Source organism: Lepisma saccharinum, chromosome 24 (genome assembly GCF_977018435.1).
Source record: "Lepisma saccharinum chromosome 24, izLepSacc3.1, whole genome shotgun sequence".
NCBI lineage: Eukaryota > Metazoa > Arthropoda > Insecta > Zygentoma > Lepismatidae > Lepisma > Lepisma saccharinum.
In genome coordinates, this window is record NC_139252.1 from 30,444,311 (window position 1) to 30,455,935 (window position 11,625).

Consider the following 11,625-nt stretch of genomic DNA (forward strand, 5'->3'; position numbering starts at 1 on the left):
ATTGCATGAAATTCGCTCTTGAAATTAGTCATTTATTTTTCTAAAAAAATACATAAAACTATATATAAAAATACATGTTTACTGATGCATTCATCTGAAACGTTATTTAAATGAAAGCTTATACTATTCTGAACAAAAAAAAACAAACTTGAAGTTTCTACGGCAAACCCGAGGGAAGATACCATCGTTTATAACCTAATGTGTGTTATTCAAAGTGGAGCCGGATGTGGCGTACACGGAGATCTTAAGAAGCGCGTAACTTCTGAATTGACCAATTTTACAAAAGTTGTCATTTTTGTAATCAGCATCAAAAGTTCTATACGCATACCGAATTTCATCAAAATCGGGGATGGTGGGTGACATGGCCTGGATGAATTGACGTGGAATGACCCAGTTATCAAACCTAGTTTCTATATTCTATTAGAAATAGGCTATCTAGACAACAGGAAATGTAATCCTCATCCTGTAATCCTTTCCCTGAACGCTTTAGCCAGAATTCTGAGAGTACACTGTAAACAAAAGTAGGAAACAACTTTTCTTGACTTTTTTTTAAACTGTGCCAATTAAAAACTAGGGATGGATCTGAATAACTGATATCTGGATTTCAAATTATCCAATATCCGTTTCGGATACAACAGATAAATTCTTTAAGGATTTGTATAAAATCAGCACAGACAAATACGAACATGAATAAAAGAACGTGTCGATAGCCCGTAAAACGGATTTAGTGTTTTAAGTCCACTTTATGCACAGTCAGGCTAGTCGGGACTGGACCTACAGTTTAAAGTGGGATCCGAACCACTATGTGCCTCCACCGGGTATCGAACTCGGGACCCCTTGATTACAAGGCGACGACGCTACCACTGCGCCATCGGGGATGCCCAAACGACAAAACTGTCCGGATATTTCACACATTGAGATATCCGGATATTCCAGATAAAGGATATTCGGGCAATTCGGATATGAGAATATCCGATATCCGGATTTGGCGGTAATTGTTATCTCAAACCAGGAGGCAAGGCGAAGAAGATATAGAACATGTATTAGCATTGTAAGGACTCTACGCCAGAGCCTCGATAGCTGGAAAATGTAGTCCAGGGAAGGGAGGTCTTGAGAAAGGGTCAACCCTTACACCCCAACTCGTAGTAGAGCAGCTCTATAAGTAGTTTCTAGAAGATACACAGAAAATATACTTTCTATATTATAAGTAAGATTCTAGATTTCTACTCTGGAACTTAAAAAAATGGTACTGAGTAGCCACCACAATTGGTGTGACACACACCTAATCAAATATTACAAATATTGGAGTGTTACCGGCAGGGTTGTTAAAAGGTACAGGAATTTTAGAGAAATTCAATTCCGGTCCAGGAGAAGAAATCAGCAAGCGTAATTGGGTTCTGGACCGTATCCTTAAAGTAATTCGATTCGGTCCAGGAACATTTTTTCCGGATCAGTTTAAAGAGACTCCCAAGTTCCGTATGGAAATGAAACAATACGCAACTTGACCGAATTTAAATAGTGCGAGAGAAAGAAAGGTTCAGCTACTGTTATGGAACCCAATAGTATTTTTTTTTCATTTTCCTTGTGCGAGCTGTACACTCAGAGAACTAAATGCATCATATAGATTGATGCACCAGAATGCATGGATTGATGCACTAAAGTGTGTTTTATGGCTTCTTCAAAGAATCAGATTCACATTTGATGCATTTGGGTGTATTTTTGTATGTCGTGAAATAAAACACCAAAGTGCATAATTTGATGCAAGTGAGGATTTATGCACCCAAATACATCAAATGTTTGAAGCCATAAAACACACTTTAGTGCATGAATCCATGCATTCTGGTGCATCAATCTATATGATGCATTTAGTTTTGTGTGTGTACGCTGTACGCACTACATAAGTGTTACTTTACACACACTTTCTCTTCCCCTAAAGTCATGTGTTAATATTGTACCAGCCCCCACCCCCTTTCCGATGGCGCAGTGGTAGCGTCGTCGCCTTGTAATTAAGTGGTCCCGGGTTCTATACCTGGTGGCGGCAAATAGTGGTTCGGATCCCACTTCAAACTGTAGGTCCAGTCCTGATTAGCCTTTCTGTGCATTACGTTAATATACAAAGAACTCTTTAGTAGTTGATCAGATACAAGAAAATTAGACATAATAAGTATAGTTTAGCAATCCAAATATTGCACATGCAAATAAAGTTGTGTCCGGTTCATTTGGCCTCCAGTCTCTATATACCTGTACTTTATTTCAATCTTTCTATGGAACCCATTAGAATGCATGGGTGGTATAGGTGTAGTATGTCTCCAAATTTTTTCTCGATACGTCATTGTGAACCATGGTAGGTTAGGTTAGGTTAGGTAAATATAACATGCACATCTTGATTTTTTTGTATGTTTCCCTTACCTAACCTAACGTGGTTAACAGGAAAGTAAAATGGAGGAAATATACACAAATAAAGAACTTGAAACATACAATACATATCACACTTATATTCTTCCAATGTGGAGACATACTACACCTATACCTGCATGGGATCCTTTACCAACCATGGTTAACGGGCCTCTGTACTTGAATTATGTACTTGGTGTTCTACACCATACCGTCTTCACAAATGTAGGATTGACAATGATGGTTTCATTTATGCATTGTATATTGTGCTCTGTATTCTTGAATTTGTCATGTACAGATATCTTATCGCTTTTCCATATCTTTTGTCGTCCCCAGGTCCAAACGGTTGTCCGAGACGGCGAGGTAGACAGACTTACACCCGCTTCCAGACGCTGGAACTGGAGAAGGAATTCCATTTCAACCACTACCTGACCAGAAGGAGAAGAATCGAAATAGCCCACGCACTATGTCTGACCGAAAGGCAGATCAAGATCTGGTTCCAGAACAGACGGATGAAGCTCAAGAAGGAATTGAGGGCGGTGAAGGAGATCAACGAACAGGCGAGAAGGGAGAGGGAGGAGCAGGATAGGTTAAAACAGCAACAGCAGGAGAAGCAGGTCAAACAAGAACAAAATTGCCATGACGTCATTAAGAGCCAAAACAGTGCTGAAAAGGCGAGTGACCTGGTGAAAGGGGTTACGAAAGCACCAACATAAGTGGACAGTGCGTTTGATGAAAGAGAATAAATGCTCCCTCCCTTTCTTGACCCCCTTGCCAACCTTCCATCGAAGCTTTTCTTATACCTGATCAACCTCACCCACCCTCCCACCCCAAAAACAGAACAGAATCGCAAGCCTGAAGACACCCTCCTCAAAACCCAAACGCTTCGTGAAGTCAAATCAAGAAGGATTCAGGTGTAAGAAGACGGACAAGGCAAGGGTTTTCAAAATAAAAAAAAGAATCTGAGCTTCGTTCTTTTTCAGTAAGACATTATTTTTTAAAAGCGTGGTACTGCAGCTTGAAAAACTGCGAACAAATACATTTTTATTTTATTATCATTGTAATTATTATTATTTTATTGCATTGACTGCTGTTTTTTGTTGTGGAGCCAGTGTAATATTTTTTTTTAACTTTCGTGTTGGGGTTCGTAGTGTGGTGGCTGACAAGCTAGTTCCAAGAGAGGCACTTCTTGCCAATACATTTCGTGCATACGATTGTTTTTCTTGCATGAAAACGCCTCGATTCGTATGAGTGAACCCAACGCGGGAGACAAGAAATCTTCGTGTGGTCGTCTGAGGAAAGCTTGTTATGCTTTGGTACAAGTTCAAATCTTTTTTAAAGATTTTTTGCCCTCAAGAACATCGTGTTGACTCTTTTCCCCTTCAAACGTTTTGAAGGATGAAGAAAGCTGAAGATGTGAACTTCGTTTTTTATCATTTCGTTAACAAATAACATTCTGTTTCTAGTGCAATGTGACGATTTTTTTTGTCGAAAGAGATGATGCCCAACTACGATTTTGTCAGCTAAATTTGCCATAGCCGCCTCAAGGGATTTTTGCCTTTATGATTTTGCCAGCTAAATTTGCCATGGTCGTGCATGCAATCGGCGTGATGTTTTCTTTCTTTTCTTTTTCGTCGAAGAATATGCAAAAGAAAGACAAGCTTTAGTAAACTGTGCCAAGTGTTTTTGATTGTTGGAGTGCAATTTGAAACTGTCCAATTGCTGTCATGCAGATGAGATTAATGGAAGAGAGGACGAATGGAAAAACTGACTTGCAGTGCAAAATGTCCCTAAAACTCCCTCCCCCCGAGCATAGGAATTTCCCACTCACAAACGCCCTTGGTAACAAAGCAAACAACATTTTACAAGAAGAGGAAAGAATTTGAAGCTGAGAAAATTTCTCTAGTACATATACGTAATTTTGTGTCAGGGTAGATTGTATAGGGATGTGTGATCACATGGGAGAAAAAGTTCATGATAATATATAATTTGTTTAATACTTCAATTAATTTTCATACTTACATCTAAAGAAAAATCCTCTTTACTTTCTGTGTGCTGTTGTATGAGACATTTGAGTGTTTTTTCCTAAAAAGAATCTGCCATTAACACACATAATTTTCTTCAGCAAATTGAGAGCTTTAAAATATATAAAAATATATATATTATATATTCTGTAAACAGGTATTTCCAAGTAAGGGTAAATGAACAAGTGTGTATTGAATGTACACAATCTTGCAAGCCAGGAACAAATATTGAAAGTATCCGCAAAATGTATTAGTTATTAAGGTATGAAATCCACTATAGCTACGTAATTAGACTGTAAGTGTATGATGTGTTTTTTGCTGTGAACAAAAATGTAGTTTTAGAGGAGAAAAAATTTGAACCCCCCACAACCCTCAAGAAATATGGACTGGAAGTTTTTTAAAGTACTTTTTTTTCTTTCTTTCTTTGCTAAGAAAAGTTGTCGTTGTAATATGTCCAACCACGAAACGAGCCTTACTTGCGCAACTGTCTTGTGGTGAGATACTTATTTGGATCGTAGGGTTGTAAAATTTGTTTTTTTGAAATTGTCTTTCGTGGTTGGAAACCTTGGTGTAGTCCTCAATACATGTACTTCACTGGTACGTAACATTTTTGATGTATAGAACTTTAAAAGAAACCCTCAACTAAGCCGCACACATCTCTTATTCCAGTGTAAGGTAGGCAAGCTTGTACACTTCCAGCATTATTTCAGTTAATTTCTTTCATTGTCTCTCTCTCTCTTCGACCTTTTAAACCATTCAAACATATAGCTTCTCTAAAGTAATTGATGGTACAATAATGCACTTCAGTGCAGCAGAGAAAAATAGTACAAAATCTGCAAATTTAACAGGTACAGTTCATACTTATCAACAAATACATCGAATCTATTCATGGATAAGAGACTTAATTGTTTTTAAAGAAAGGGGCACCTCAAATTATGCGAGTATATGAAGTAATTGTGTACTTAACGAACTGTTACTTTCAAACAGCTTTACTGCTGTCTTGAACTGTTTCTTCAAATGTTACCACAGTAAAATTATTTTGACAGTGAAAACATGAAAGTACAATTACCCTTAAATACAGTATTTGACCGTTTTGCAAACTATGTGCTTGCTGGCAGTTTATGTCATTGTGTTGTAAGGGCATGTATCATTTGGTCGAGAGAATCAAACTTCTCCTCACATAGTTCATAGCCGCCTCACAAGTAATTGGTGGTTGTGAACTTTTGTTAGGACAACTTTGGTTCTTTCGACCAAACCATACATGTTCTCACAATCACTTGGTACTTCTCATTGTGGTTTCTTTGAACATATATTTATTTTAAAAAAACACTGCATTACATGCATTTACTAAACATCCATTGGTTATTTTCTTTACACCATTCCACATTAATCATAGAAAATGTACATTATACTCGTACTTTAGAATTATGGGGCTCGAATGATTTTTTTTTTTTTCGCTGAACGTACATTTCCATTTGGCATAAACAAATTAAATGAAAACACTATCATGTAATGTCAGCATGAGCAAGTGCAAACATTAGCTTTCGTCGAGATCATTTTATACTCGTTTTAGATCGATTCGAGAAACTAAATTATCATGACAGACAACATCTTCTTTTGCAGTTTTCAAGTAATGACCCTCTAGGTATTAAGTACATCTTCCTCTTAAAGTTTAACTAGAACATGGTACAGAATTATTATTTTTACATGACTACAACAACAATAATTACAAAACTCATGCATAGATTAGAGTACTTACTTTGGTCCTTTCAGGAATCTGTATTTACAACAGACTTATGCTTTATTTACAGTAATCATTGAAGTGCTTAACTGAAATCCATATCTTTGCAATCTGCAAATGCCATTCGTGAAAATGTACCTTTTACAAATTACCACAATTAATTTTCATAAAGCAATTTTTAATTTGAGGTGCCATCATTTCAAAACATGCATAATTAATATACTTCCAGTAGCATGTTAACCTACCTGAAAGGTATTTTGGTAAAGGAATGAGCAAATTGAGTTGTAACGAATGTCCTATTGTGGCCACTGTCGAACCACATGGTAAAATATTTCTACTCATGTGGATGCAATGTACAAAGTGTATCCTTCTACATTGTATAAAAAGGACAACTTCACATAAAATTTGAACTTTAAAAAGTATATATCACACTGTGAATTAATTCAAAGTTATAAGAAACTGCTCAATAATTGTAATCTTAGCTGTTACAGAATATGTAGATATCTTGATTCATATTCTATAGCAAGTAGACCAGTACCAATTGAATGTAATGTATTTCAAGTGTAGTATTAAACGTTATCTTTTGCATTAATTATCCCAATTATATCACACTGTATAGATGAATATCACTATGGCATACACCGCGTTTATAAATGTGCTATAATCTGCCTAAGTTCAGTTATGGAAATACTCAAATATTAATATTTGCAACAAGATTGCAAGTTCAGATGGTACAGTTCCATCATTTTGTGCAATAACATGACGTGTGTTGCTGTTTTATAAATATGAAGAAATACATTCTTTGAGAAGAAATACATTCTTTGAAACCAAATAGAGAGTGAGATTTCATGTCAACGAACAAAAATAAAATTGCATATGCATATCACATTTTCTGTTAGTTGCAAATTGAAGTTTGCTTGAACGAGGATATTATAAAGCTGGAATTGTTAAAATGAATATATGTTTGATTTTTTAATTGTGTCATCATTGTGCAGGCATATTTGTTATTTGTGTAGATTTTTTGGTGGAAATTTTGACTGTTTTCACCTTAAAAAAAGAGAAAAGAGAAATACGATCAAATCTTTTTAAAGTTGATTTGTTCTAGCTGTTGTGAGTACATGAGATTTTTTTGTTCGTTTTTTTTTAAAAAAAGAACTTTTATTAAGTGTTGACATAACTTTAGAAATTTGAACATCAACTTTCTCATCGAAGAAACAATGTCAGTTGTAAGAGCTGTTTTGAGACCACTTATAGAGTTATAAGAACATGTAAAATATTGCATTTGCATCCTTCAAAAGACGTCAAGAAATGCTAGCTTGCTTGTGGTCGCCCTATTAATTTCTCTTGCCCCTTAGACCTAAACTAGATCTAACTTCTCTGAGGCTCTTCTCACTCAACTGTAACAACTTCCGGTGACGTTTCTTAGTGTATGTAGTCCTAGTAGTCTTGTGTCAACACTCGTTCTTTGCTTAGCCTGTGATAGAGAACCTATTTGGTTCATGTATACGTTCTTTAATGGAATAAAATAAGTGGACCTAATAATTTTTTAACAAAAAAATAAATATTAGATTGTAGAATTTCATTAATGAAACCCTAAGGGTGAAAACTTCTCGAATCCGAATTACCAAAATTTTTCAACTCAAACAGGCTTAATGTGTGAGTATAAAATTTTGCATACATAGCCTGCTGGTGTGCGAGATATATATATTCAATTAGTACATCAGTGGCTATTTTTTATTATTATTATTATTTTTTAATAAGAAACAAGCATTTTGCAACTTCTTTGTTCTAACGAGAGAGAGACTGCTTCTGCTTGTAGCGAGAATGATGTAGTTCTAACTCTTTTTAACAATGTGATTTTATATAGGTGTGTACATATATATAAGTGTGTATCTGTGAGTGTTTGTGTATGTATGGTTGTGTTTTGCTGCGCGCGCTGCTCTGTTAAAAACGTACACTGGGTTTCTTGTACAAGTTATTAAAAATAATAATTTTCATCTATGTTGACAGTTTTCTTACCCTGTAATTGTTTCTTTTTCATGGTTGTGTGGTTGTGATTCGATATGAAGGATCAATGATGGTATTGTATGGGAGTGTATTATTTAACAATTTCTAAGCAATGGTTGTGGAAGTTACATGAAGAAGTTCCAATTTTTTAATTATATGTTATGAGTAAGAACCATCATTGTTCCTTCTATATCGTATGTTGTCTATTGTATTGATGAAAGTAGGCATGCAGCATGTGTTAATGTGAATCATTGTACGTTACCTACAGAACATGAAAGGGCAGTTTTGTAAAAACAAAGGTGTGTTCTTCAATGTATACCTCGGGCGTGTAAATTAAGACAACAAGAACAAGGAAGGAGATACAAGAACAAGTTTATTTCAGAATCCTTTTTGTTTAATCAAACATTACATAGATTTTATATATTATTATGTTCTGTATCCCCTTTGTCTTTTAAAGATGAATTATTTTGCAAAACAAAATTTGCACACTAATTGTGGTTTGTACATATGTACCGTAATTGTTCTTTGTATTGTTACTGTTAAACAAATTACCTTACTTATCAGATTAGTTTTTTTCATCCCATTTTGTAGAAGATTATCATTCCGATATATTAAAGGTGTGTGTTATTGCTTATGAAGCTATATGTAGCTTTAACGTGAAAATAATTGGAAGAACAACATTATGTACTACTGGCAGCTGTATACTGTTAATCTCTTATAACTTTTGAGTATTAAGTTTGATTTTGTAGGAAGTTTCCTGTTTTTTATACATAAAAGTAGCAACAGAAGAGAGGTATAGATGTAATGTTGCTCAACGCATTTCCTTAACTGAACAAATCATATTATTGTAGCTTCAGGTGAGCATTTTGCTCATATTTAATTTTTTGTGTGGATTTTCCTTCGTCTCATGAACAAAAGAATATTCAGATATATATGTGTATTATGTTGTACCTCACAAAAGAATTGACGTGTTTTCGTTGTAAGTGTACAAATAGTTATTAAGTAACTCTCCATATATAACTAAATGTAGACAATGTATGGATATCAGCTATGGTAAATTTCTTTTAGATAAATATACTGAAGAAAAAACACCATCTTGTCGTCTAAGTTTACCGTCCCCATATTTGTACATATATACCGTATTTCTATGGTTGTTATGTTCAGAATTGGTTCATTTCCTTAACGTTACATAATTTACAGTATATCTTGGCTATGTACACGTAGTCTTATATTTAAAAAAATGACCGTTCAGATGTTTGTGCTTTTTCGAAGTGTTAGTTGGGCTAGACACAAGTTTTGATGTGGAAAAATAATTTTAAAAAAAGAACCCTTTATATAAAACAAGTAGGGTGACTGTTCATGTTTCGTATGCCAACAATTAATAAAAATGATTGTAACCATTAAGAAGAAAATAAGAAAGAAATTAATGCCGTGCTTTTTAATACCTTACATGAAAAATCATTTTTTCTCTATTTAGTGGATGCAATTACAGACTTGTAGTAGATCGAAGTTGTGTAAATAAAGGTTTAGAAAACTACATCGTATTATCAGTGATTTTGATTGTTAAATCACCTCTGAATTATTGCATATAAAATAGTTTTACTACTAGTGAAATTAGTATTGGTAGGGTCTAGTAATTTCTTTCTGTCAACTTTTCGAAGCACTTCACAGTTCATTTTTAAAGTTATTAAAGAAAGTAAGTAATACATAATGCTGGTCACCAAAACAATCCATATGCATCAACATTCAGAAACAGTTGCAATGATGCATTGAAATTGTAACTACTCTCCATGTGTACATGTTTTATGGTGGCAAAAATATATATTATACTTATGAAGAATGAAATATATATGTGATTGATTCGTTTCAAGTCCATTTTTATGGCTCCCGGGTTCGAATCCTGGCCGGGGCATGGATGTTTGTGTGTATTCATCATATCATCACTCATCCCCATCTTCGCAAATTAGCCAAAAGTGGCACAAAAAGCAAAGTAAAATACACTAAATCAAATCCATTTTCATGCACAGGTAGGCTAATTTGATCTGGACGTACAGTTTTATTTTTCCACCCAGGAAGTATGGGTATTCGTATTTTGAATTGAACGATCGAGGGTCTTTTCTAAGACTGGAACTGCCATGTAAAATACTTGACAAAGTAGGTCCTTAAGCTTGCAATGAAGAAAATTTCGATTTCATAACATTTTTGTTTTGTCTATTGCGCCTGTATATATTTCCATTCTTCATATGTAACACACTGGGGACTTAGTTTAATACGAGGACATGATTTTTTAAAAAAAAAAATTAAAATGCTAATGTTCCCATTATAGAAATGCAACTGTTATGGAGATATTTTTTTTAAAAAAATTTATAACAACTTTGGAAGAGAGAGTAGTAGTCACAAATTACAAATTGCATGTACACTTAAGGCGAGGAGGGACAATTACACACTAGTTGTGCATTTATTTCAATATCGTCGGATTGGGCACTGCTATTTAAAAAAGGGACTAGTATGCAAGAGAGTATGAATTTCTCTCCATGTTGCAAGTGGAAACTGTTTTGCAAGTTGATTAGTAAGCTAGAGACGATGCTTGAAAAATATGATTAATAAGTATTTACAGAATCCCTAATAAGTATTTACAGAATCCCATGTATTCCTTATGGGAAATCGACTTCAAGTTACGGCTAATCAAATGGAAGATTAGACTTTTCCTTCTACTATGACATAGTTCAACGTGACCTTTTCAGTCCATCTACTTTTCTGCGTCATTGGATGTTTGACATTCCCGAGAGAACGAATAAAATAATGATTCCATAAACCTAATGCATTTCTCCTTGCCTCATACGGCCATCCTCGCAGTGTTGCCAAACCTGATGTGCATAAAAGAGCTACATTTCACCATTAATAGAGCTAAAGATGACTTTCAAGGAGCTAGATTTAACGAAGGCTGCTTAAAGTGCCTCATGGGTAATTTTAGGTGTCTGGGGGGGGGGGCTGCTATTACCGTTAGCTTTAAAGTGATGGCAATTTATTCTTTGTTTTCACCGCCTACATTTGGCTGCATCACCGAGCTCAATAATCCAATCATGTTCATATGAAATCGAAAAAAAAAGGATTCCCGGATAACAATATTGTCATCTTCACCTTAGCCACAGCGCTATATATAAAAATACCTGGGGAGGAAAGATGAGGTGGGTGACGTATATATGAATATCACGTCACGTGCAAAATGTACACTCATGGCAAAGGTTGGTCTTTATGGGCCGAAGCCAGTGGTGGCATCATGGTGGGGCAGAGGGCGGGTGCCACAGTTCACAGTCAAACGAGTGCACGAAAGAGCCAGATCTGGCTCCAAAAGAGCGAAGTTGGCAACAGTGATCCTCAGCTGCCCCAGCGAGAAAGACCTAGGGGAAATTGTCCCTCCTCGCCTTAAGGCTAAAATTTGTTCAATCTTTTCGTGGG

The 11,625-nt window shown here is 35.4% G+C and overlaps 1 protein-coding gene across 3 annotated transcripts in view; it reads left to right on the forward strand.

Moving 5' to 3' along the window:
- Positions 1–9,703, forward strand: part of abd-A (abdominal A) — a 156,485-nt gene extending 146,782 nt beyond the window's left edge. For all 3 annotated transcript variants that reach the window (XM_083111092.1, XM_083111093.1, XM_083111095.1), the window contains one exon: positions 2,731–9,703. In XM_083111092.1, coding sequence (XP_082967218.1) covers positions 2,731–3,110 — 380 coding nt within the window. In that variant the 3' untranslated portion in view covers positions 3,111–9,703. The remainder of the gene's footprint in view (positions 1–2,730) is intronic.
- The last annotated feature ends 1,922 nt before the right edge of the window (positions 9,704–11,625 follow it).